General features: G+C 51.6%; 1 protein-coding gene across 1 annotated transcript; it reads left to right on the top strand.

Moving 5' to 3' along the window:
- Window positions 1-2,395: 2,395 nt before the first annotated feature.
- On the top strand, window positions 2,396-10,987 carry LOC123946702 (keratin, type II cytoskeletal 71). The gene is made up of 9 exons (XM_046012357.1): window positions 2,396-2,842; window positions 5,179-5,393; window positions 6,078-6,138; window positions 6,646-6,741; window positions 7,109-7,273; window positions 7,472-7,597; window positions 9,010-9,230; window positions 9,967-10,001; window positions 10,776-10,987. The coding sequence occupies exons 1-9, from the start codon at window positions 2,396-2,398 to the stop codon at window positions 10,985-10,987; spliced, it is 1,578 nt and encodes a 525-aa protein (XP_045868313.1).
- The last annotated feature ends 16,548 nt before the right edge of the window (window positions 10,988-27,535 follow it).

The raw sequence follows: 27,535 nt of genomic DNA, 5'->3' as shown, positions 1-27,535 counted from the left end.
CGAATTTTCCATGACCAGACACGGTCTGAGTGGAGAGATTCCTTAAGCCTGGGGTCTCTGGGAATATCAGTCCCTCCTTATCCTCCAACAGCAGATGGCACCGTATGGAGTTGTTGATCCAGATGTCCTCTCCCAGAGGACAGGAAGAAGGAGAGAGAGCAGAAGAGGAGGAGGATAGGCTAAGTCCTAACTTCCACTTTACTCCCTACTTTTGGTCATTGAAATATCTGTTAAACACTGAATAAGCAGCAGGCACATATCAAGCACTTCACACGGATTAGTGCCTGTAATTGTCACTATTACCCTATGAGGAGTTTATTATCCCATTTATGTCAGGGAAATGGAAGCTTCGAGAGGTTACATGCTGCTGGGTGGTGGAGTGAGATTCAGACCCCTGCAGCCAGCTCCTGGTCTGGGCTCCTACCTGGTGGCCTTCTAGCTGGATGCAGGCCCAGGGGCTCCCTGAAGGTGCACTGTCCCTGCTGTTTGGTTGCTGCTCCAACAATCGGCAGTCCTCTGGCATGTGGGAAGGGATGTCCAGAGGCTGGTCTTGGGCCCCAAGGAAAGGTAAAGAGGGAGGAGCTGACTGGGAGACATTGGACCCTCACCCAGACCCCAGGTCCTAGGGAACACAGCAGCTCAGTTCTCAGTGGACAGAAGAGATCAGCACACAGAAGAGGAGATGGGGTTAAACCAGGGTTTGAAGTGGGGTTTTGAAAGAGCAGAGGATTTGGATCAGAAGGGTTGGGGAGAAAAGGTGTTTCAGGCTGCATAGGGATAGTGTGGCAAAATCAAGGAGATATTTGGAGATAAGGAATGTGGGTGAGATGTCCCTGGCTGAGGCAGGGAACAGTCAGGACAACAGTTGTGGGCAGGGTGGGACAGGGCGGCAGCTGTGGGGATGTCAAAGCCTGGGCTGGTGTGCTGTTAAGCATGTCCCAGTGAAGCCATACAGCCAGCGAAGCCATCAAGGGGGACAAAGGGCTAGGAAGGGTTCCAAGAGCTGGGAAAAGCCTTTAGCATTAGACCACAAGCCCCCATGTCCCCTACACTGGGCACCTGCCTGGCACACAGAAGCTCTCAATAGAGGTGACTGAAGGGAGAAAAGGAGGGATGGAGGGAGGGTGGGAGGAGTAACTAGGGGGTCTCTGAGCCAAAGGACCATCTACTTTCCTTACAAAGGAACACTGAGATGACATATGACACAGCCTTCAGAGGGAACTCATGGGAGCAGCCCACAGAATCATTGTGGAGATGCCTGCTCTCTGGGGGGCTCCCAGCCAGCCTGCACCCCTGGCTCGCGTGCGTCTGGAGAGAGGTATCAGGGTTCAATGTCACCCGGACAGAAGCTCCTCCATTTGATCTCTGAAGAGATGGTCCCAAACAAACAAACAAACAAACAAACAGTTCTGTCCTCAGCTGCTCCTGCTCTTACTAACAGATACACAATCAGAAGGAAGAAATGTGCAGACATCCCCCGCTGGTCCAGGAGTCTTCCCTCGGAAGACTTCCCTCGAAGCCTCCAGGCCCTGGCGAGCCTCTCTCTGCCATCTCCCTGCCTCCTCTGCGCTGACTGCCTGGATTTTCACCCACTTGCTGCAATCCCAGCCTCCTTCACTCTGTCCAGCATTTGGACCAGACAATGATCGTGACTTGTGTAGCCTCCAGCCTGCCTTGTAGGAGTGTGAGAGAGGTGAAGTGTAGAGATCCCAGTTCTTGGAGAACTGATGGAAGCATATGACTCCCCATGGGCTCATGTCCATGAAGGTCATGTCCATGAAGGTCACTCCACGGCTCACCGCCCAGCAGACATGGCCACTGTCCTCTGCGGGTTGGGCGAAGGGGGCACCAGCGGGGTGTGTCTCTGGGAGGCCTGAATGAAGGGGGTCTTTCCAGGAAAGAGGAGGATACACCTATGGATGGAACCCCCAAATACTATACCTAGGAGTCTGCCCTGTCGGAGGGTCTATCCCCTTCTAACTCCCTGAGCCCCCAGGAGGAAGTCCATGACCCAGAGATTAATCAGGATAGGGATGGTGAAGTCCAGTGACATCCCTCTGGAGAGGCTGGGGCCTGGGGCAAATTACCCTATAACAGCAGGTTAATTAGATAAAACCCAAATTACATGAGCAAAGCTTGCAAGCCCAGCAATTTGAAGGTTTCATGTTGTTTCAGAGGTGGGGAGGGCTTGATCTCTAGCTCAGCATAGAGTAAATGACTTCTTGCTCCCAGGCAAGCCAAACCCATGAATTAAGCTCTTGACTGCCCATCCATGAGCCCCAATGCCAAGCACATATAAGGAAGGGTGCCTACTGGTCCTCACTGCAACCTGCAGAGCCTGTGTAGGATTTGGTCTTCATCCCTCCTGCAACTGAACCCTCTCTCCACCACCAGCATGAACCGCCAATTTACCTGCAAGTCCGGAGCTGCCACCAAGGGGGGCTTCAGTGGTTGCTCAGCCGTGCTCTCAGGGGGCAGCTCATCCTCCTACCGGGCAGGGGGCAAAGGGCTCAGTGGGGGCTTTGGAAGCCGGAGCCTCTACAGCCTGGGGGGCATCCGGAGTATCTCCTTCAACGTGGCCAGCGGCAGCGGGAAGAGCGGAGGCTATGGGTTTGGTCGAGGCCGGGCCAGTGGCTTTGCTGGCAGCATGTTTGGCAGTGTAGCCCTGGGGCCCGTGTGTCCATCTGTGTGCCCTCCAGGGGGCATCCATCAGGTCACTGTCAACGAAAGCCTCCTGGCCCCCCTCAATGTGGAGCTGGACCCGGAGATCCAGAAAGTGCGAGCCCAGGAGCGGGAGCAGATCAAGGCTCTGAACAACAAGTTCGCCTCCTTCATCGACAAGGTGGGTCTAACCTTCTCTTCTCAGGGTATGAGCTTCTGTTACAGGAGCAGGGGTTCAAGGTAGATATGAGGAGGCACTGAATGTGGATAAAGCAGATGTTTTCTTTCATCAGGGTTACTTATGTATGATTCCCTGCAGTCTTTCTCAAGAGAACACAGAGGGAGGTCTGTCTCTACTGTCAGAGGCTGATGGGGGTTACTGGCAGGACCTCCGAAGGAAAGATCTCTATCTCTTACTCGAGGGTTGACTTGGTGCCATTGCTAAGCCTGGGGTCCGTGCAGGCTGAGAGGGGGCACCTGGGTGGCTCAGTGGGTTAAGCCTCTGCCTTCAGCTCAGGTCATGATCTCAGGGTCCTGGGATTGAGTCCCGCATCGGGCTCTCTGCTCAGCAGGGAGCCTGCTTCTTCCCCCTCTCTCTCTGCCTGCCTCTCTGCCTACCTGTGATCTCTCTCTGTCAAATAAATAAACAAAATCTTAAAAAATATTTAAAAAAAAAAAAGCAGTGAGAGGGAATCTGCCCCAGAGTCTTCCTCCCGTCCATTATCAGCGGGTCTCATCCACTAGTCATTTGACAGGTCATTGCCAGATGGCTCGGCCATTGGTATTATTTTCAGTTGGCTAAGGACTCAAGAGAGAAGCAGGAAAGTACAGTGGGGAGGACGCCTCCACAGTGCTCTGAAGCCAGACCTGGCTTCTGCTCTGGCCCCATCACTTACCATCTGGGTCTTGACTAAGCCAGCCACAGACCAGCTGCGTGGAGAGTTATTTATTCTGTCTGTGCCTCCGTTTCCTTATCTCCATAATGCAGATAATAGCCTGCCTCTCCGGGGTTTTGTCAGGTTGATAAAAGAAAATGCATGCGAAGATCTTGGCACGGTGCCTCCTCCCACAGACAGAAGTGCTCCCAAGGGATGGTTAGCCTTACTATCATTTTCATCTTCAGAGAGATGGGGGAGGAGGGTTGAGAAGGGGAGGATCCAGAGGTCTGGAGGAGGCCTCAAGGCATCATCCAAGCCAGAGAGGATCCTGACTTTTGATAGATGAGAAATTATTACTCTCATTCTATGAGTTGTCAAAAGCATGGAGGGACATGCCTTGCCAGGGTATGGCATCTGGGGCGAGAGTGGGAGGGAGGAAGGTGAGACCCAGTCCTGGGCACTGGGGGGCTGTGTTGGCTACATGACAATAAGGCACCAAGGGTGGGTCAACCTAGGACAAAGACTATGCTTGAAATGGTCAGTAGCCATTGGAGCCTCCCCATCCCCCTGCTCCAAGCCCCAGCTCTAGACTCCTGCTCTGAGCATCCCTTGCTCGCCTCAGGGGCCAGCACTGTCTCTGTGGCTCTTTATTTCTCAGAATGAGGACACAACCTATTTGTGATCCTGACAGTCCAATGTGCAACCCAGATGCCAGTTGTGGCATCCTGAGTATGGGGTTTACTCTGCGACTAACGCTCAGTCTTAGGGATATACATGAAAGAGTTAGGACTGATTAAACCAAATCAAGGCTGGATGATCTGCAGGGGGCAAGCAGTTTGACAGCTGTTCCCATCTCAACGCTAAATCCCAGCCAGTTTTCGGAGGTCCTGTGCTTATAATTATAGAGAACACAACCTTATTTAGATAATGGCTGTGCTCATGTGGATTAAGTCATTTTTTAAAACTTGTGCCCCCCCCCCACCAAACCGCACAAGAGAAAAATATGTAGGTCCCCTCCCTCTGGTCATTTTCCTGGCCCAGTGAGGCGACAGTGGCACGGGGAGCCCCATCTATCCGTCCTGCCCCAGTGCCATGCTTGCTCTGCGGAAGATGGTTCTAAGGGGCCGAACTAGGGCAGAGGGAGGAGGCCATGAGCAATGATGGAGCTGGGGCCTGATGCAGAAATTTCGAATACCCAGAAGCTCTTGGCCCATTGAGCCTCACTGAGCTTGATAGGCTACAAAATGAAGAGCAGATTCCCTTCTTCAGAACAGTCAACTTTTCCAAAGATGGACCCAGCCTGACCCCGTCTTGGTAGTTTTTAGGCACTCCCCTGTCCTGACCTGGATTGGCCATAATTGGGTTCTAAGTGACTGGATGCATGAGTTATGGAACACAAGTCTGGGTTCATTTCTGGGCTCCCCCTCTTAACAAACTGGTAGACCTTGGAAAGAGGCTCAACTTCTCTGTGGCTCCACTTCCTTCCCATCTAATGGGGTTAACAACTTGCCTGCCTTGTGCAGCTGTTGTGAGGGGGTGAAGGAGAAAATGCAGGCAGAGCGCCTTGCACAGAGCCTTGTGAATGACAGGTGTGACTATTCCCACGGGGGCTCAACAGTTTCTACTCTTTGGGTCCCAGGTGCGGTTCCTGGAGCAGCAGAACCAGGTGCTGGAGACCAAGTGGGAGCTGCTGCAGCAGCTGGACCTGAACAACTGCAAGAACAACCTGGAGCCCATCCTCGAGGGCTACATCAGCAACCTGCGGAAGCAGCTGGAGACGCTGTCCGGGGACAGGGTGCGGCTGGACTCGGAGCTGAGGAGCGTGCGGGACGTGGTGGAGGACTACAAGAAGAGGTGAGTGGGGAAGGGATCCCCCTGCAGCTGGACAGTTGTCCCTTTCCCTCTGAACTCCTTCTGCAGGAGTGGCAGCTACCCCGGCTTAAAGTTTTTGGAGATGAGGGGCATTGTTCTTTGTCTTACCAAGCAGAATTATCCCAACACAACTCTGGAAACTGTTCTCTGCTCCTCCAGCCTCTGGTCTGGCCCTTGGGACAAATGTCCATTGAGCTGAACAGTGGTCAAAGGACTGTATCTGCCTGGATGAGGGAAACCTTGATTAAACTATTCATAATCTTCTGGAGCTTCTGGGTCTTCACTGGAGGAATGGCTATGAGGAGGAACTAAGGAAATACTCCCATTCATTTGTAAGGCTTCATTCAAATTTTCAAGGAAGAGCTTGTTTCTTGCTTCCTGTAAGATTTCCCATAGAACATTTGCTCCACATGCTCTTACCTCAGTTTTGTAGCCGGGTCTTCAATAATCACCTTTTTTTCCTCTCCAGACTTAGTTACCATGCCCCCTCCTCCAGGAAGACTTCCTTGCTTGGTAGCCTCACTAGCCCAGGACTCTGTGGCCCATTAGCGTCTGTCCCTCAGATGGTCATACTGCCTCTCAAAGTCTTCTTTGAGTGAAAGAGGTTCTCAGTGAGAGGGTTCTAAGTGAGACATATTCACTGACAAAGCTCTGGCATTCTTGCAGGTATGAGGAAGAAATCAACAGGCGAACAGCTGCAGAGAATGAGTTTGTGTTGCTCAAGAAGGTGAGGGGCAAGACAGGCCTTGAATTCAGGGCTGGCCTGGGACCAGGGAGAGCTGAGCTTACCAGTATCCTCTGCTCTCAGTGAAAGAGCTGATTCCAAACTAATGACGTAAAGGCTGAGGAAAACCACAATGGACTACCCAGAAAGGGAATGAAAAGGCAGAGAGATGATGGCCTTTCTGAGTGTTTCATGTCCACACTAAAGAACAGCAGAAGATGACACGCAGGGGCTCCCCTACAGCCACAGGGCCTGACTTTCACATCAAAGGGATGACTGACAGCAGCCTGGCTGGGGCTCCCTTCCTTAGAGGGGTACCCCATCCCTGCTGAAGGAGCAGATTCTCAGGATGGGACAAGGCTGGGCCTTTTGCTCCGTCGTCTCCTCTCCCATGAGCCTCTCAGAGAGAAAAGGGAAACTATTTCAGTGTGCTGGGCACCCAGGGTGGGGTAGGTGTTCCCTTCTCTGCTGCACTGGCAGTGACCGAGGGGTGTCGGGGGCATCTTCCAGGATGTGGATGCTGCTTATGCCAATAAGGTTGAGCTTCAGGCCAAAGTGGACTCCATGGATCAGGAGATCAAGTTCTTCAAGTGTCTCTATGAAGCCGTAAGTCTGTGTCTCCACCCACCCCTCTGCTGGCAGCCAGTGAGTAAAACTCTGTTCTGGGGGCTGAGAGAGGTTCTTTGATCTCGGGGAGATCCCGTGGTTAGCCATTCATCTCCCACTTCAGCCCTGAGAGGCTCCCAGTCTCCACCTTCTGGGTGGAAAGGAAATGGTCCATATCCTGGCTTCATGGAGGCAGGAATCTATCTGTGGCCTGGAGGAAACTCACTTTGCCTTGGGAGCAACAGTTTTGGCCCAGAGTCTCTGAGTTAGCATTATCCAGATTTGCTTATCTTGCTTCAAGGAATGGGTGGGAGGGCTGTTAGCCCCTGAAAGTCAAGACGTGAGACCAGCCTTGTTTCCCATATAGGAGATCGCTCAGATCCAGTCCCACATCAGCGATATGTCTGTCATCCTGTCCATGGACAACAACCGAGACCTGAACTTGGACAGCATCATTGATGAGGTCCGTGCCCAGTATGAGGAGATCGCCCTGAAAAGCAAGGCTGAGGCCGAGGCGCTGTACCAGACCAAGGTAAGCTTGGCTGAAGCAGGACCGGGGAGGGCAACCCCAGCAGGCATGAGGACTGGGCCTGATCATTCTCAGAACAAAGGCCATGTCCAGTTGAGTGTCCAACATGTCCTTCCCCCATGATATCTGCAATCCCGAGATATCATGTGGTCCTATGACACACCCAGCATGCTCACCATGCTCTGTGCTTTGGGGTCCCAGTTCCAGGAGCTGCAGCTGGCAGCTGGCCGGCACGGGGATGACCTCAAGAACACCAAGAATGAGATCTCAGAGCTCACCCGGCTCATCCAGAGAATCCGCTCAGAGATTGAGAATGTGAAGAAGCAGGTGAGGGAACTGGTTTCCTATGGCCTGGGGCAGGAGGGCATAATTGGAAGGGGAAAGAGTTGGTCAAGAATATCAGCCTCTCAAATCTCTGCCCATGAAAGGAAAGGAACCAATGAGGTCACTGCCTCAAATACTTAGAGCAGACATCCCTGAGGCGTCTCATCTCCCGCTCTCCCCAAGAACCTCTACTTTGAAGCCCTTCCTACAGGAAGCCGTCTCTTTCATTCCCCAGAATGGGGTAGGACCACACCCCCCTGTGCCTTCTGCCTTAATCACATGCTGTTCTGGCATCTATGCTTCTCTTGTCCTTGTCACACTTTGGTGATTGACCCACACCAGCCTGTCCCTTCTTCCACGAAACTGGAGGAAGGCAGGGAGCTGGCTGTTCTGTTCCCCCATTGCTTTCCCAGCATCTAGTACAATGCCAGGACATAGTAGCAGCTTAGTAAACATTTGTTAATGAAATGACTGACAAGTGGGCTCAGAGAGCGCCATTCAAGAGCCTTCTGTAACTATTTAACTATCAGTGAGGCCTTGCTCAAACTCTTCCCAGGGCTCTAGGCTACAGTCTCAGCTTGAGTAGATGGGGAGACAGGATGAGGTTATAGAATAACAACAGGAGTGGCTCCTATCAATTTATCATCCAAAGTGTCTCAAAGATTCTATTAGCAAGAGCTACCCATTGTTACAAATGAGGAAACCTCAGAGAGGTTAAGTGGGTTGCAAGCTGGCGAATGGCAGAGCTGTGGTTGGAACCCACTATGACTCCTAGTCCAGTGCTCTTTCCACCTTCCCAGGGGCTTTAACACTTAGTGACTTCATGACATGGGGCAAGTTGTCCTTTCTGCACAGGCGAGTGTAAGGACCGCATGAGCTAAGACATACAAAAAGCATGTCGGGGCTGAGGGTAGTGCCAGGCATACGGTAAGCACTTGGGAAGTCATAGTTAGTTTTAGGGAACCCCCTTCCCTGTGCCCCTCATCTGTGGTCCTATGTACCTGGGCGGCTACTCTCAATGTACCCACAACACAACATTCCAAGGATCTCTCATCCCAGACTTGAAACAACTCAAGAGCAGAAAGCTCTTCTATATCCTTGGTACATGGACGGCCAAGTAAATGTTTTCCTAATGAACTGATGTGGTACTGAACTGGCCACGATCACAGGAGGGCAGGAGGGCAGGGTGAGCTATTGTTCATCACCACCTAAAGGACTAAATACAAGCAAGTGGAGATAAAGCTAGGAAGGACTTGCTGGTCCCAGAAGGGGCTCCAGCCTATTAGAGAAGTGGGAGGTGGGAAGGATAGAAATGTGCATCCCCACCCAGGAGTCTCCAAGTACTAGTGGGGTTTGGATGTGGATGACTCTAATCACCCCGTCCAGTTTTCCAACTTCTCTGATTCCCTGTTTAGGCTTCCAACCTGGAGACGGCCATCGCTGATGCCGAGCAGAGGGGTGACAATGCCCTGAAGGATGCCCGGGCCAAGTTGGACGAGCTGGAGTCCGCCCTGCACCAAGCCAAGGAGGAGCTGGCCCGGATGCTGCGCGAGTACCAGGAGCTCATGAGCCTGAAGCTGGCCCTGGACATGGAGATCGCCACCTACCGCAAGCTGCTGGAGAGCGAGGAGTGCAGGTGGGGGGCGGTGCTCCAGCAGGAAAGCCCTGGGGGGAGTGTGGGGGTGTGGGGGTGTAGGGGTGAGGGGGTGGGGGAGTGGGGGTTGAGAAGGACAAAAGAGAATGCTTAACACACTCATCCAGAAAAGATGAGTCCTTGGGAGTGAAGGGGTGGTGATGATGGGAATAATAACAGTAATTAATAATACCTACCCCTGTGTGAGCCCTCACTCATGCCAAGCACTGCGCCTCAGTGATTAGCTCATTCCATCTTACAATTTTCCTGGGTATACCTCTGCATACTACCACCCCCCACAACTCCAACCAAAAAAATAAAAAAAATAAACCCCACCCCATTACTATGTTAGGCCTTCTTGTTCCATCATTCTTACCAGTCCAGAAATAAGATGAGCTTATCAGACGTGTCCCAGGGCAACCATTCCAGCTTCCCCAATGTTCTCAGCAGCTGAGAAAGACTCAGTGCCAAGGCCGGTCCTTGGGAAGTGTGCATGCCAGCCTGCATGTGAACTTTGTGCCAACTGTTTGATTTGGGTTGTTGCCTGCTTACCCCCCAAAGATTCAGGGGCTGCAGCCACAGCTTCCTAAGCTCTGCTTTCACCAAAAGCCCAGGAAATTTCCAGAGGTGCCTATTGGGTTCAAAAACCCACAACAGGCCAGTGGGGACACAAGCTTTGAGGTTAATAGACTGTGGGTTAGATGACTGCTTGCTCTTACTTTATTTCTCTCCCTTACAGGATGTCAGGAGAATTTCCCTCCCCAGTCAGCATCTGTAAGTACTTGTGTGCTGGGCCCTAGAACTGTAGAATCTGCAGACAGGAAAGGGCCTTAGTTGCACCCGTGTGTGTAGCTGAGCAAACTCAGGACGAGAGAGCAAACACTTTTGAGATCACACAGCCACATCGCAGAGGCATAGCCAGCAATCAGGTCTCCTGACTCTCAGAGCAGAGTTCTTCCTTCCTATCCCTCTGTCTCCCTGCTCCCAGGGGGTGACCTCTAGGAAAGCTAGAAGGGGAAGTAGAGCATGAGTGTCTGTGAGGCCTGGGGCACCAGGGCCACAAGTTGCAACCAGCCCTGGGCTGGAGAATTAGAGGCGGCTGAGGGAATTGTTGAATGGGGACCTCAGAGCATAAGCTGACAGTGTTGCATCTCCGTATTTCTCAGCAGGACTAGGAATTTAACCAGAGCTCTAAAAGATGCCATTTATAGGGCAGCTAGTGAGAGGGAAAGAAAGGTTGGAGGGAAAGTTTGGCAAAAAGGCTAATAGAAGAGGGGGTGTGTATCCAGAATAACAGGTGGTTGTATTGGTACCCGGACCAAAATGTTGGGCTTCTGAGAATTAAGAACCAGCTAGATTGGGTCTAAGGGGGGCATGGCAAGGGCAGGACACGGGGGAAGCGGTCTTTGGGCTGTTTTCCCCAGGGGAGGGGGCGGAGCCGCAGGGCGGGCACCTAACCCATTGTTCCAAGAGCCCCTGAGTCCCGGGAGGGCGGCGGCCTCGCCTAGCCCCGCCCCTGAGGGTTCCGCCCCCGGTGTCCCTCTGCAGCTATCATCAGCAGCACCAGCGGCAGCGGCGGCTATGGCTTCCGGCCCAGCTCCGTGAGCGGCGGCTACGTGGCCAGTAGCAGTAGCTGCATCTCTGGCGTGTGCAGCGTCCGCGGCGGGGACGTCCGGGGCAGGGGCAGCAGCAGCGACTACAAAGATACCCTGGGGAAGGGCTCCAGCCAGAGCACCTCCTCCAAGAAAGCCAGCAGGTAGAGAGGGCTGCCCCCTGCCCTCCCGCCACCCCTGCATCCCCAGCTGTCTCCCGCACGCTCTGTCCCCCAGCCTGCTGTCAGCCCACTCTCCACCCTGCCCTGCTGTTGTCCCTCTGGCCACCACACTTCTCCCAGGCTGCGTCTTCATGAGCCTGGACAGGTGTGGATGGCTAAACTTGGTGAAATTCCTCCTGGCACGTGCCTGGCATTCAGCTCCTTGGCTGAGGTCCCCCAGCCAGGCCATGGGCTCAGCTCCAGGCTCCCGGCCTTCCGCTTGGACACAACACCCCGCTTAGTCACCAACTACTCTGTCCGGCTCCTGGGTCTCGGACCCAGGCCCCCCTCTCACACTGGGGCCGCAGTCCCAACAACTGCCTATTCTGGGCGTGCCGAAGGACAACGACCGACCAAGAGAGGCCAGTCCCACCCCACCCTGGCCCCATCTCATGGCTCAGGTCTCTCTTCGCTCTCCTGTATCCAGAAACAGAAGAGGCAGCCCCTCCACAACTCCTTTCTTCTTAGAGGTCCTCCCATTGCATCCTCAATAAACAGCACGATCTGACGGCTTGGTCTCTGAGTAGTCAAGATGTGTACACGTCCTCAGTCCAGAACCCACAGGAGCAGGTACCAACCAGACACACACAGACACACACACACCAGACACACTGCAGATTGCCTGTTCAACCCGTGTTTCTAGGGGAATTTTCTCCGTAGAGCCAAAAAAAACAGAGCATGCATGAAGCATGAGGCCGAGTTTGGGAGGACGGAGGAAGAAGAGGAGGGAGAGAAAAAAGGAAGAACATGGGAAGGGTGAATGTGTAGTGTGGTTTGTGGCTTTCAGCAAAAGAAGTACCTGTGTCTACCGGCAGAAATGGTCCTGCTCCTGACAGGGACCCTAGCCTCCATCTAAGAACTGGATCTTTCCTAGAGGGAAGCTGGGGGCGTGGCAGGCAGGGGTCTGTATTTTTCAACCCTTTCCTCACTGCACAGAGGCCTGGACTTGTGGGGTGTCACCCAGGAAGGGTGGAGTTAAGGGGGACGTCATAGTCTGGGCCTGCTGGGATGCTAAGATAGGGAACAAGTTCTGAGAGCCTGAGGCTAGACGAGGGTGAAGTTAGTCGGGGGTCAGGGCAGCCTGTGTGTTTCAGTCATTGGCCCAGATACCTGTCTGTCCTGGAGTGAGGAGGAATATAAGGAAGACAGACAGACAGATCACCCAGTGACTCCGCATGAGCCAGCAAACCTCAGCCAGGAAGTCCTTGGGGGCCTGAGGAGCCTAAAAAATCAGAGGTACAGGGATTGGAGAAAGGGATGAATGGGTTAGGTTGGCAGACAGAACTTCAGAGTAGTGGCTGGAGTGTAGGCCAAGGTCACAGGACCAGGCTCAAACCCCTGCCACAGGAGGTGGCAATTAACGAGAGCTTCCCACCGTTCTGAACCTGGACGTCAACACCACCGTGTGGGTGGAGGAGGGCCAGGAGTTCAAGACTCAGCGGCGAGTTTGCTTCCCTGGTCAACAAGGCCAAGCCTCTGTGTGTGTGTGTGTGTGTGTGTGTGTGTGTGTTTTCAGAACTGGGTAGAGACACTGTCACTTCTCAGCAAAGGATCCACATAAAACCACTGCCCCTGCTACCTTTGCAACAATAAGAATTGAGCTGGGATAGCAGAAGGAACTTTCCAGTTGAAAGGCTTAGAAGAAGGCTGAGTTCTCAAATGGAGGGATGGAGTCTAATTCTCTAGATGCTACTGTTTTCTCACCCAGATTTGGGGAAGAAGTTAAGAACTCTCCCACATCTCTTCGTGCCCTAGAGCTCAGATGGGTTTCCCGGGTGGGCAGAGTTATCCTGGGTTTGGAATTTTTTTTTCAGAGCACCTGGCTAGGGTGCTGGAGGCTGAGCGGGGTTTCCTATGGGAGATTGTGAGAGCTCATGGCAGAGAACCGAGTTCCGAGCTTGGCAGGTGCTAGAGTGAGGGGGCTCAGCTGGCTGTGGGCTACAGACCAGGCAGGAGCTGATGGATGACTTGGGGGACAAGAGAGGGCTCTGAGGAGAGAGAATAAGGACAATGACTCGCAGGGACGGTGACCATGAAGTCCCATGAGTCTAAGTGGCAATTTGATCCCGGTTGCCAAGAACTGTGGTGCTTTACAGGCTCAAAAATAACCTGGGAACTTTGAAAAAAATACTGAGGTCTAAGCCAGGACTCCAGACCAGTGAAGGCGGTCTACCGGAGTAGAGCCTGGTGCTCATGGGATCTTTTGAAAATCAGGGAAGGGATTCTAGCGAGCATTCAGAGCTGAGAATATAATCAGCAGAGAAAAAGACCCAAACTCCTAGCAAATGGAGCAAGGTTTTGGAATGAGGGAATGGAGATGGGGCCAAGGAATTAAGATGGTGGGACAGGCTCTGAAAGGGACATGGGGTTGTGGCACTGAGAACACTTACACCTAATAGCCTAGACTTTAGTCAGGTGTAAGGCCATGTGCTGAGGGACAGGGTGAAAGGTGGTACGGGGTGCCAACAGAGGCTGAGGGACAGCTGGGTAAGAGTGCTGTGACAGACCCCACATCCTGTCTCTGGGTCTGAGACACGGGGCTGCCTTCCTCCCCTCACAGTGACGGGATGCTCTGTGGAGTGCATGCAGGAGAGAGAAAGTGAAGTTCCAATCCCTGCTCTCAGGAACCTTCTGGCCTATGGACCACTCAGGAAGGATCCAGGTGGAGGAAAAGGTGGTGCGAGTGAATTAAGTCCCCAGCCCACCTTATTTGTCCTTTGTATCCCCTCCCTCAAAGCCATTGACAGGGCCTGAACTGTCCTCACCTTTGTACTCTTATGTCTGGCACACCATTTGCACTGAGCACAAGCTGGTGGACTAACTAGCCCTCTGCACCCCCCATGGGACCCCGGCTCCAGGCTGCTGCTGTGGCCACTGATGGGAGCGGGCCCTGGGGACACTGCCTGGAGGGGACCCTGCAACAGGCCAAGCCAGACACAGCATCAGTCCAGCTGGGGGACTTCCGTGGGTCAAGCTGGCACCTTCAGGATGTCTCTGAAGGGCAAGGAAAACAAAAGGGGTCCCACCGGGTTCCTAGGGTGCCCACCAAGGAGGCCGAGGCCTCCCGCCTTGATCACTACTCACTCCTCTCCATCCATGAAGCCTCACCCCCCTCGGCCGTTTCCTATATTTTAGGCCCAGCATACGAGATGGGGGCTGGAGGGATGGGAGACTGATGTTTATGGAGCACCTACCACGGGCTGGAATCTCCCTGAGCTGGGCATGTCCCCTGTGTCACCTCTCTGAGGTGGGCGTTATTATTCCTGAGACAGACACCTGCTATAGCCAGGGCTGCAGAGCCAGAACATGGAGCCAGAATTCCATGAGGTCTGCCTCCCCGAAGCCCACACTCTTTCCACATCACCGCCCTGCCTCCCGGTATGGAAACCACCTGCCTCGGCCCACCCAGTTGCTGTGCGTTCCCAGGCTTCCCTGATGGCCTGTGGGTTCCCTGCCCATGGTTTGTTGGAACTTCCATCATATTCCATCATCTGAAGCCTGATGGCTCTGTGTCCCGGGCACTGAGCTGGGTTCCTTTTACGCCTACAATTGCCCTGTAACCCATCTCAGATTTCCCCACTGTAGGCTGCCCACGGAGGCTGTGGCCGCATTGCCACCTGCCGGTCACAGAAGCGGATCCGCTCAGTGGTGGGAGTTGGGGGTGTTCAAAGGAGTACATAGATCAAGTCCCCCCCCTGAAGTTCTGGTATCCTGTGCCAGAGGTGTCCAGGAAAGCTGGGTGGTGTTGGATCCGGAGTAGGAGCAGGAGGGGACAAGATGGGAGCCTCAAGAAGGCGGTAGAGGTGGCTTGGGATGGACCTAGTGAGTGGGGAGGGGTGCTTTTGAAGGGAATGGGCTGAAGCAGACTAGGGTGCACAGTTTATCCTGAGAAGCTGGCTGGGCTCCGGGAGCAGAAGTATCAAAACGAAATCCCAGACCAGCAAGAAGAATCTGGAGCAGCACGAAGGAGGTGGACACGCTCGTGGGAGTTGGCTCTTCCGGGCACTGTCCTTTCTCCAGACAATGGTACGGTGACCAACCCAGCCAGCCAAAGACAGCCACCACTGCTGGCAGAGACATCTCTTCTTTTCTTGAGCACTCTGAGGAGGCTCTGGAGTCCTTGTGTCTCATAATTTGGCATTAAGAGAATTCTGCTTTGCCTCTGACCACCCTCCTGCAGATACACAGGACCTTGGCTCCCTGGCATGAATGCACTGTCCTGCCCAGTGATAAACACTGTTTCTTGTCTCGCTCCCTCCCCCGCTGCCCTTCTCAGGGCTGGAGATTCCCAGGTCCCGCCGCCTACCCTCATGGCCTGGTTCTCCTGTGCTCACTCTGTCAGGTGGGGGCTAATCCCAGCACACCTGGAGGGAGGAAAATTATCTTTCGAATCAAAGTTGATCCCTTCCTTTGCCCGGGCTATTTCCCGTCCCCCCACGCTAGAATGGAATACGGTCCCTGTCCTCGTGGGTGCTAGTGAAGGAGGGGAAAGAGCCACCCCAAAATGAAGAACAAGCCATGAAACAGGTCATTCAGAAGCACAGATGACCTATGGATTTTTTCCATTTATAAGAAACAGAAAATATTTATCCTCTAGGAACTAGCTCTCCTCACATGGCCCTGATTTTTGTTTGTTTGTTTGTTTGCGTGGCTCTTTGACTGTCTTGGAATCTAGCCAAATCAGGAGGGAGGGGCCTCCAGGCTGCCATGGAAAATCCTCAAAAGAAAGTCAAGGTGGGTGAATCATGGCTTTCAGGACAGATAGGAAAAGGACAAGGACAAGGAATGGATGGGATAAGGGTAGGTGGTGAGGGGATCCCTGCTGGACGTTCTCCCCCAGACAAACAAGCGGAGCAGCAGGGAAAGGGGCAGGTTTGGAGAGGGTTGGCGGGGATACTCACTCTCTGAAGCCAGAAAGCCCAGAGTGTTCCCTCTGCCCATCGCCAGCGGGCCAGTCAGCCCAGGCCCCTTGCTCTCTCTGAGATGCCCCCCTTCACAGTCCAGGGTAACGGAGGGCGTCTTCCCAGCTCAGTGGGAGGCAGGTTGGGAACTATCCTTTGAGTATACTTCACACTTTGTCAGCAGCAATGGAGACCCTGGGTAAATGGGCCGGACTGGAAGAGGGGTGGCATGAGCTCTGAGCACAACCCACCTGCGCCCCAGGACCAGAAGGCAGGATGCAGAGAGCCCACGATCCATTAGGATTTCAAATCAGATGCTACGGCGGCCAGCCTTTCATTTTGCCAAAATGGGACTTTAAAAAAAAAAGCAACAATTACCATCCCCTACTTTCATCATCTCGTAAAGGAAAAGGACAATCTAACAGTGGGAAGGACGCCTCTCAGAATGAAGTTCAATCCTGTAAGTCAAGTTAGCCCATGTGACAACCCGTACTGCCCCTTCTTAACTTTCCTCTGTTCGCACAGGACGAGGGAAAACCCCTTCAAGCTGCCATCTCTTTGTGATCTCTGTGTCCTCGTCTCAACAAGGAGGATAAAATCACTCTGTCGACTACACAGTGTTTATAAAATTGTCAGAAGGAACAATGAAAGGAAGCCGGTAGGGACCCAGCATGAGTGTTTGCAGTGATGCAGGCGAGACGCTGCAGAGACTAGGTTGTGAGCGGTTGCTGGGCAGTCACTCTGGTTCCAGGTGTGGAAGGCAGCACCGGGCCCTATGGCAAGTTCATTATCCTCTCTCCGTCTGTTTCCTCTTCTGCAAAAAGGGGAAGAAGAGTTACCTCCTGGCACCGTTGCAACTGAGACATAAAATGCCAGCCCCACAGTAAATGTGATCTGCTATTATTATTAATTATTATTATTCTCACTACTATTGAGACAGTGGTAACCATCTAGGAAATCTGGGTAATGTTTAGGGCTTCTCTGGAAACTCTGATCCTAATTTGATTTCCCGCCAGCGAGAGTGCCTGTCTCCTCCTGTCTTCACCTTGTACCCCAGGCTCTTGTATTTGAGTCCATGTTTCTGAACTCTGCCTCCTTCAGGAAACTAACCTCTGATGCCTGCAGATGTGAAAATGAAGCACGGGGAGGGACATTCTGGCCACCCCCGCAGAGGACAGGGCCTGGGGGGTGGGCAGGGAGCAGCCAGAAGGTTGGAGACAGCTGTGTGCTGATAAAAGCTTTGTCAGCTCTCTGAAAAACATGTGTATACATGGATATACATACATACGCATATATGTACATATGTATGTAAATAGGTACAGATGCTGGTCCTTATTGTCATCCTAATGCGGAAGATGGACGCAAAGCAAGGAGGATGGATGTTGAAACTTCACTCACTCCTCAGAGATGGGAGTGATGATGTCAGCGAATCAGGTCACAGTTTCTGGATACTGGAAGATTATTCTGTCAGGGGTTTTTTTCTTTCTTTCTTTCTTTCTTTTTTTTTTTTTTTGCTGTTCATCATGTAATGGCTACAGAAACGACACACTTTTAAATTTAATCTGCACCACATCTTCTCTAATAATTAAATCTAGGCCCGGACTGTCCAACCCAATTGCAATGCAAATCATATATATAATTTAAAATTTTCTAGTAGCTCCATGAAAAAAAAAAGCTCAAATTTATTCTCATGATATATTATACTTAACACAAATATTATCATTTTGATAAGGAATCAATGTCAGAATTGTAAATGAAATATTTTACATTCTTTTCCCAGGCTAAGACTTTCTAATCCGGCGTGTGTATTGTGTTAACAATACATCTAAACTGGACTAGCCACATTTCAAGTGTTCAGTGGCCAGGTGGGGCTAGTGGCAATTATAACAGACATTAAGGCTTTAGACAATAAACAGAACAATACATCACTTCAAAATACGTTCACATATTGAGTTGTTATGCTGTACACTCAAAACGAATATAATGTTCTGCGTCAATTATATCTCAATTTTTTAAATTATAAAAAAACAATGAACGAAGCTCTGATTTGTAGTGTTTGGTGATTCCTTTGGTGTAAATATTCCCATAATGGTGATTTCCATCACCAGTACGATGCTGATGATTACAGAGTGTACATCATTGCATAGCATTTCCACCATACTGATTCAAGAGATGTAAGTCATCTCAAGAGCTTAGATAACAGTAACCTAACTAGGAAGTTATGAGTTTTAAATGTTTCTTAACTTTGCTTTTAGTTTAATTTATCTAATTGTAAGTTTAGATAATTTAAGACGAATTGTGGCTCTGTATAATAAGCAGCCCACAAATTCTTAAAAATCTAGCAGTTGGCTGTCGTCAGCCCACTGAACTTGTCCCAGCACAACACCGGTGAGAGATAAGAAAAAAGAGAGACTTCAAAGGGGCCAATGGGTTTTGGCAGAAATGAAAATAGGATTTCTCTTTGTTGAACTACACAGGCATTTATTGAGAGTGGCGATTAATTTTATGTGTGAGCTCGACTGGGCTACCAGACATTTGGTCAAACATTATTCCAGGTGTGTCTGTGAGGGTGTTTCTAGATGAAGAGAACATTTGAACCCATAGACTGGGTAAAGCAGATGCTCCTCCCAAACGTGGTGGGCCTCATCAAATCCACTGAGTACCCGAATAGAACAAAAATGCTGAGTTAGAAGAAACTTTGCTGGCTTGACTATTTGAGCTGGGACATTGGTCTTGTCCCTCAGACTAGAATTTGCACATCAACTCTCCTGGTTCTCAGACCTTCGAACACCCACTGGAACAACACCACAAGCTCGCCTGGGTCTCTAGCTTACTGACTACAGATCTTGGAACTTCTTAGCCTCCCCAGTCATGTAAGCCAATTCCCTGTAATGAATACCTGTATCTATCTATCTATCTATCTATCTATCTATCTATCTATCCATCTATCTATCTATCTATCTCTTTTTAGTTTCTGTTTCTTTCTGCCAAAAACACTGAGGTCCCTTCTGGCATTGGGATTGTGTAAGAGGGCTAGTGTAGGGAAGGGAGGATGGGAATATGATTCTGGCCCTCAGAGGTCTTAAGATCTAAGGGAGGCACAGATGGTTGCAGAAAACGTAACTTGTGCAAGCTCTAATGGTGACCCAAAGGGCTGTGGACCCCAGAGGTGAAGAGGTAAAAGGACGTCTGGCTCTGTCTTCAGGTCATTGCGTCATGTTGTCCTCAGCTTCCTCTGTGTTGAATGAGAAGTTTCTCTTCCAGCTGCTGAGGTGTCTTCTCAGATGACAAGAGCAGTGGTGGCTTCCTAGATGATGTCACACTTTAGGGGCAGGAATGGGGAGGACACTTTGCTCAGGAAATGATTACCCTGGTGTGACTGCAGAATAAAGGGGAAGGAAGAGCAAAGAGGGCACACACCAGATTGTTAGAGTTGGCCATGTTCTTAGATTTTATTTAGAGATCTAGTAGATGAGGAGCTTGAGGATTAGAGACGTCAAAGAACTTGCCCATGGTCACACAGATAGTAGGTGGAAAAATCAGGTCCCCTTGACTTGATATAGATAAGTATGTTTTTAATTTATGCATTCATGCCCAAACTCACACATTCATGTAATTATCCCAGTTAGCAACTTATTTCTAGATGCATTGATGGGGTTGGGGGTGGGGAGGGTTGGTCCAGGTCTCTCAGAAAGGCAACTTCAGAAAATGGCAGGGAGAGAATACTATGAAATGCCTAAGGGAAAAAAAATGAGAACAACTGATTAAATAAGTAGCTTTTATTATTCTCTGAGAAAGGGTCTGCATATTTGGACACCTTGGCCTTGCATCTGTTCTCACAAGGGGAAACCCCAGTAGTGTCTTCTTTGCATCCCCATCCTTACCTCACAAAGCTGAAGTACCAAGGAGACTCACCGTCGGACCTCTTGAGAGCCCCAAGCACCCCAGATAGCCCCAACCCCCCTACACACTGAGCCAAAGGCTGGTGGAACAGGAGCATATAGGAGTTGTTCTTGATCCAGGCTTTGGGTCTGCAACAGACGGGCCAGCAGGCCAGGCTCAAATGGTGTCTTCTTGGACTCCTCAGAGCTCCAAGTCTGAATGTGGCAGCACAGAGAGGGCCCCCACCTCCCTGCCTATAGCCTGCCCTTCTTTTCCTACCCTTGGCTCTGTCCTCACTGTAAGGATCTCATGCAAACGCTGGCCTTCAATTCCAAGCTCCAGCCACAGTTGCAGACAGACCAGAGGAGTGCCCACCAGCAAAGCAGTCTGATGGACCTGGGGAAGAGGCCTGTATAAGCCTGGGTGTGGACTGGGGGTAGTGGGTAGGAAATTCTGGGGTTTGGATTGCCTAATAGAGGAGAGTGGCTGCAGATGGAACTCGTCTCAGTGACCCTAGAGACTCCTAGCTCTGTGGGGAGAGGACAGCTGGGAAGGACCAAAACAGGGCCTGCTAAATAAGGGTCCAATGCAGGGGCCGCAGTGACCTAGTATAAGGACCCACACTAAGAAAACTTAGGGGCAAAGAGACTATGAAATGCACTTGGGGCATGAACCAGAAGTGGCCTCCACACTCTCCTACCTGGATGGTGCATGTGTGCTAGAGTTTGGGCAGAAGGAATTTCTGTTTCCCTCTTGTTTCTGCCCCAGGCCTTGGCTCTGTCTTCAGAAACCAGGTCTGAGACACTGGTATTGGGAGAGGTGTACTATGAAGCTGGGGACTCTGGGACCAAAGATATGGGTGTAAGAGAGCAAAGGAAGAGGCTGGAGCCAGTCCTGCAAACTGGGCAGGACTACCAGATATGCTCAAGGACATGCAAGGGCCCGAGTGACATATGGTCAAGGTCATCTTTAGGGGATGGCCAGTGTGGCCATGGTAATGACCCCTGGTGTGTGGGGGAGGGGGAAAATGCCTCAAAAGGAGAAGCTTTTTAGGAATTTCTCCTGGGTCCTGCTTGGGGTCAGTGACAGTGGCTCTCGGTATCTCTAGGTAGGCACCACCTATCCCAGGGTGGGTAAGGTCAGGTGCCAAAGCCGCCCTCTCTCCCCAAAACACACCAGGACTGAATCGGCCACAGCCCCAGTTGTTTTGACTGCCCTGTCAGAAGCTGCTGCTTGCTACATTCACCTTCTCGCCCTCTAAGGACTGTAATTTGGCGCTTTCTAAGTGCTCGTTTGTGGTTTCCAGACACTCGATGGTATAATTACAGAAATGGACTTGCCACCTCCCTGACTCTGGGTCAGGTGTACCTGTTGGCCCAGGGTTTGCAGCTGAACATTCTGAGGACAGAAAGAAGCCCAGGTATTTCTCCCTGCCCCTACCCTAAGTGCCACAGAAGGGTCTCCTCCTCACCTGGTGGGAGAGGAGGCCTGAGAACAGAGAGCAAGACCTGGACTTGTGGTGGAGAATAGATGCAGGGAGCCAGGAAATAGAGCAGACAGTCTAGTCCTATTTTGGAGAACCCCAGGAGGAACCTGGAGGCCTGTTAGCAAGGAGTCTGGGGCAGACGCCTGAGGCTGGGGCTGAGATGAGCAGGAGGGACCCTGGAACCTAGCTCCCTCCCTGCAGACAGGTGAAAAGGCTGCTTCCCAAAGCACAGATGCCAGCCTGTGCTGGCACACGAAATCAGCCCAGGCTCTGCCATCGCCTGTTTTATAGTCCTGATGTTATTTTGATGTGTATTAGAAAAGATGTCATTCAATAGTTTAAACAGTTGCCTTAAAAGTAAATATATTGGGTAAACTTGCAGGCCCATCTAAAGCAAAAATATTAAAGAAAATGGCAGTCCAGGTGGTTTGTAGATACAGGCAAAATCCCACGTTGGCACCTGAATGGCTATAGATGGGGAAATATTGGAGGAGACATGTACATGTTAGAGAGGGGCAAACAGGCACCATTGGCCAGAGGCCAGCTATCCCAGCACAGCTTTGGGTTGGCTGCCAGGGCGGGGCCAGCTCCTGAGGGCTGTGAGAAGCTCAGGGTTGGGCAAGCTGCCACAGTGTAGACAACTTGGGATAGAAGCACATTTTTCTCCTTGGGAGTAAGTGTCCTCCAAGTCAGAGAGGGGGTAGAGACTTAGAAATGTCCCCAAATACGGAAACATTTGGCAAAGGGAAAGAGAAATTTGAGCCTCATCTGTGTCTCTCCATTGAGCAGAACCACAACCAAGAAGTGTGTGTTGTGGGGAGGTGACTTTAACACGCAGTTAGGAAGGACTTTCTTCTAAAAGGAACTGTCTGAAAATGGGCCCTGGGCCAGGGGAAAGTGGTCCTCTCACTGACCTCCAGTAGGGTTGGGGAAGGGCATCCCCTCCCCTCGGGTTCCTCCTAGCAAGTACAGTGTGACTCTTCAATGAGGCAAGGTGGGAAGGACATAACCACCACGCTCTCAGTGGCAGCTGAGAAGAGGCTCATGGCCAGTTGAGGCCAACTCTGGTTGTTGGGAATGGAATGAATGAGAACAGTGAGAGTGAGACTCTGTGGAACCTGACAGAATGCGCTCTTTCCCTCAGCTCTCAGGAGATGTTTGGATGGAGGCCCTGCCTCAGACATCTCGAGATTCTGGTCCATGGAAAACAACCACAGCCTGGAGCTGAGAGTGTCAGAATGAAGAACGTGGCCAACCTGCTGCCCAGCCTGAGGCCCAGCTTGAATCCCCATACCACACTGAGGCAGGTAATTGTTGGTGCTGGAGGCCTTTGGAGGTGTCTGCCCAACTGACTCATGAGGTGGGGCCCAATTTGGCAATCTGAACCCTGTGTTTGGGTGTTAGGACAGCAATGCTGCCTAGGTTTCTTCAGGGAGCAAAACCCAGACATCACTTACTCTACTCCTTCCACTTCCATCTGGGGCTATCCTTCACCAGTGGAAGAGCCGTGAGCCAGACATGCTCATTTCCCTGGAGGAACGTGGAGAGGACCAGGCTGTGGGAGTTCTCGTGAGGGTGCAAGGTGACAGGGAGGGCAGAATTCCCAAGGAACCCAGAACTATTTTCATATTAGGCATGCCCCATTCTTCTCAAGGAGGAGAACCTTGGTCAAGATCCCAATACAAAGAAAAGGCAGTCTCTGTTTTTGGCCAACCAAGAAAACTGTGGGGCTTTGGGAGGATGAACAGAGCCCATTCTGTTTGGGGTAAGCCCTCTGGGGATGTCTGGAAAAGGGTGGGACCATTTCCACTGCATCGTTCACAAGGAACCGGACCACTGGGAAATGTCAGTGTTTGTCCATGAGGCCAAAGTCCTCAGGGAGATACCAGCTGTGGTGTCATTTTCCAGGAAAGACATTCTTCACCAACTATCAGAGACTTCCCTACAGATTGGCCTCTTGCCTTTCTTGGTCACACCAGCATGAAGACTTATAGCTAGTGACAGGGGGAGAACCCAAGGTGGACAAGAACAGGAATGAGCAAAGTCAGGTGACCAGGAAATGAGGCCACTGAGCTGTCAAGACCATTCCCCTCAAGACAACCGGGATGAAGCCTGGCAAAGTGGAGTGATCTTTACCAAGCAGTCTGGGCCCCACCCAAGAGGCCAGGCTGCAGGATGGAGCAGACGTGAACTTGAAGGCTCAAACTATCAAATAGTAACCAAAGGATGGGTCTAATTCCAGCCCAGGTTCTTCCTATCCTCTGCCAACAAGTGAGCACCTGTGACTGTCAGTTTGTGTCAGGCACTCCTCCTGCTGCACCTTGGGGCAAAGCAATGTGGAGGGGTCAAGAAGGAAAGGTCAATACTGAGGAAGATGGACTCAGGGACCTATCTGGAATGACCTCTCCAAGTGAGATCAGTGAACAAAAACTCAGATTGCATATAGTTCCTGGGTCAGAAAAACATGTGTCTGGCAGAGGAACTATAGGGGATGGTGCTGTTCTATGGACCTAGTCCAGTGCCTGGTGGCACAACATGGGAAATGGGCAAGTAAATGAGACCTAAGGTGGTCATCTGCTGTGAGCAGCTTTTGCAAGAAGGCTGTGAGAAGAGGGACTGGAAGGGAGGTGGGGCAGGACTGGGTGGAAGAGGCAGGGGTGAGGTCTTGAGGTTGGGAGAGGGTTAACTGGGTGTGGTGTGGAGGATAAAGAGCAGGTTCTTTGGCCAAAGCAGAATCTGGATAGAGAGTGTATTTGTATCCTACTGTTGCAGTAACAAACAATCAGAAACTCAATGATGGAAACAACACAAACTTATTATCTCATAGCTGCAGAAGTCAGAGTCAGAAAGGGGTATCTTCTGGGCTAAAACCAAGGTGTGGGCAGGCCTGTGTTTCGTCTGGAGGCTCTAGGGGAGAATTCATTTTCTTGCCTTTTGCAGCTTCTAGAGGCCACCCACCTGCCTTGGCTCACAGGTCCCTTCTTCAAATATGGCCATGGTGGGCTTCTGGCTTGATGTCACTCTGACCTCCCCTCTGCCTCCTTCTTCCACATTTAAGGACCCTTGGGATTATGTTGGATTCACCTAGATAATCTAGGGTAATTATCCTAATTTTAAGGGTAGCTGATTAACAACCTTAATTTTTTCTGCAGCCTTAATTTCCCTTTGCCAGGTAACATATCATTGTCCAGGTTGTGAGCATTAGGGCATGGACCTGTGCTCATACCAGATGGTAGTAGGGATGGTGAGGAAGGGGGATCCAGAGGAATGAGGAGGTGAATATAAGGCCAGTAGGAAGCTACTGTGTGTTCTCGAGCAAAGGAAGGCCACGATTTACCAAGTGACTGGGGAATAACTTCAGTTCTCAGGGTTAATGTGAGATCATTTTCCAGACTCAGAACAATGAAGCCATGTTATGTCTGAGGTCTTGCAGACCATAACACGTTATTGTTCTCTGCTGAGGGCAATGTGCCAGCCTGCAGGAGGCCATGGCTGGCGCCAGAGTGAGGGGCCCCAGCCCTCGGATATGCCTAGGTCAGCTGGGAGCTAGGGACTGCTTGATAGACTGGGTAGAAGCCTGGGAAATATCGATTGCCACCGAGTGTCTTCCTGGTCCTGAATGGTGAGACTGCCCTTTCCGAGGAGGTCTAGAGGGTGAGGAGGTCGATGGGTGGGACAGGCCCTAGAGGCAGACTCAAACCGGTTGGGGCTCCTGGGCCACTGAGGAGGGAAGTAGGGCATGGTGGGGGTGGGGTGGGGGGGTCACTGTGAATGAAGCTTTTGTTCACTCCTTGACACATACCCTGTCTGGGAAGGCAGATAAATGGGTAAGTGGAGAACAACAAGGCCTCATAGATCCAGGGAGTCAGGAAGCCTCACCTTGCGGGGGCATCATGGTGTTGATGGTCCTAAGGGTGCCTCCAGAATTTCTGCATGAGCAGGGCTTGGAGCTTAAGGACTGTGATCTAATTGGAAAGGGGCGATGGGATGACAGGGCTGGCTCAGAGCTGGTGTGCAGAGCAGCACACCATTTTCGTTAAGGTGGTATGGTGATTTGAGAAGGCTTTGGTGAGTGGGCTGCTGATGGAGTTTCCGGCTGTGCTGGGCTCCTTGAGGTTCCCTGGGTATCACCACTTGGATGCTGGTTGAGAACATAGGCACTAGGAACAGCCAGACCCGAGGTCAAATCTCAGGTTTGCTACTTACTAGCTGATGACCTTACACAAGACACAATTCCTTTCTGAGGTTCAGAAAACAGGGATAATAATGGCTTTGCTGCCTATGGTAATGTGAGTAGTAAATAAGACAAGGTATGTTCAATCTTAGCACAATTTCAGGCACATAGTGAGGCTTTAATAGCCATTTATTTCAAAGAAGAGTGAGAGGAAATCAGGTCCAATGTCACCAAAAGAAATGAGGCTTCATCTGAGTGAGATGGGGTTCATTTATTTTCCGAGTAGTGTGGCCTAACTTAAGGAGTTAGTCTAATCCCTATGAGGTCACTTGGTAGTCCATTCACCCCCAAGAATCAAAAATGCGAAATAACCCTCAGGCTGGGTCACCCCTTCTTACCCATTTGTCTTCATGGCCTCTTTTCAACCAGAGTAAAGTTCTGGGGGACACTCTCCGGGTGTCTTGGTGTAGAGAGTTTCAAGGGTGGGAAAGAGGAGCAATAGAGGGAAAGGTTGGAGGTCAAACCAAGACACTTGGTCACACATGTAGCCTTGGGAAAAGTGGTGGTCAGACACATCTCGGCCATCTGGGATAGACAGCCACAGAAACATTTGGGCCTTTGCCCCGTATCTGGTGCCAGAGATGCAGGGAGAGGAGTAGTAGTAGACGATCCTCAAGCTTCCATGCCAGGGACATTGTATAGGATGACCCCAGTCCGCTGGAGTCTTGCCCCAGAGTCCCAGCTGCCCTACCCCAGGTCCTAGCAGTCCCGAGAAGGAAGGGTTCTCCCCAAGGACCACCCCTCTATCCCCACTCAAGGATGGGCACCTCCTCACCAGGGCTGCTGCAAGATGCTGACACACACTCACGGCTGAGTGGCATCTGAGGCCCTCTGTGTTTGCTGCCCTCACAGGCTGCCCGGAGGCCAGAGACGCCGCCGAGGTCCTCGTCAGGTCAAGTCAGGGTCATGGACCAACAACCTGAGCATCAGCAATGGTGAAGACAAGGGCTTTTGGTGTTACACTTGCCCATGATCAGGTCGAGGCTCTGGCACTTACCAGCTACTTATGTTCTCTGGGCCTCAATTTCCTCATTTGTAAAATAAGGATAATAACCAGCTCATGAGGTTGTAAAGATTAAATGAGTTACTATATCCAGACTCAGGCCTGGCCCTCAGCCAGTGCTAACTGTGCCTATGGTTACTGTCTTCTGTCATACCACAGAACGCATCCTGAGCACGATCCATCCCACATTCTGAGTGGTTTGGGATCATGGACAAGTCCAGGGTCAGAAAGGCACCCCAACTAGCCATTGTCAGGCACCCATTTGGAACAGACTTCCCGAGAAGCCTCTGGGTCTCTGTGTCATGTTTTGTGGCAGAGAAGGCAAGACAGAGGAAGAGTCAGAGAGAGACACAGAAAGACAGAGACAGATGGAGAGACAGAGACAACACTCAGGGTAACTGCCCCTCTTAGCATGAAAGGCAGGGAGAGGGTGGGCCCAGGGCTAGAGGGATGTGAATGGATCCACCTGGCTGGCTGGATGGCCATGGGAATCCAGGGATTGGGTGGGATTGAGGGACAATGGGAGCCCTTGAAAATGACTCTAGAGGATATGGATTTGAGTAGACAGCTAGCTGAGTACACAATGTGGTCTGGACATAGGTGAACAGTGTGTGATTCTCACTCCTTCCATCAAAGGGAGGAGGGATGGGAGAAGGGCAGGAGCAAAGGGGTTTCCAGTACCCGTTCGTCATCACCTCTGGCACCAGCCTGTGGAGAGACCAGGCCTGGCAGGGGCAGATATCTTCAGGGGAAAGGGCCTTGGTGCCGACTTTGGCTCAGAGGCCAGTCTCCACCCAGCCCTTGCACGACCACTCGCTGAACCTAGGCGGCTGATAGGGGTCACCATCCTGGGCCTGGCAAGGAGATCGGGGGGACCCAATCCTGTCCTCAGACCTTGTGTCTACCCCACGGGCCCTTCCTGTTCACTGTCACACTCCCACGGTGGCGGCTCACTGCGTGGAACCCCCGCAACGGCTCAAAACACTTGT

Source organism: Meles meles, chromosome 7, assembly GCF_922984935.1.
Source record: "Meles meles chromosome 7, mMelMel3.1 paternal haplotype, whole genome shotgun sequence".
In the NCBI taxonomy this organism is placed as follows: domain Eukaryota; kingdom Metazoa; phylum Chordata; class Mammalia; order Carnivora; family Mustelidae; genus Meles; species Meles meles.
Note: the sequence above shows the minus strand (reverse complement) of the source record. Positions and strands in the feature narration are given on the sequence as shown.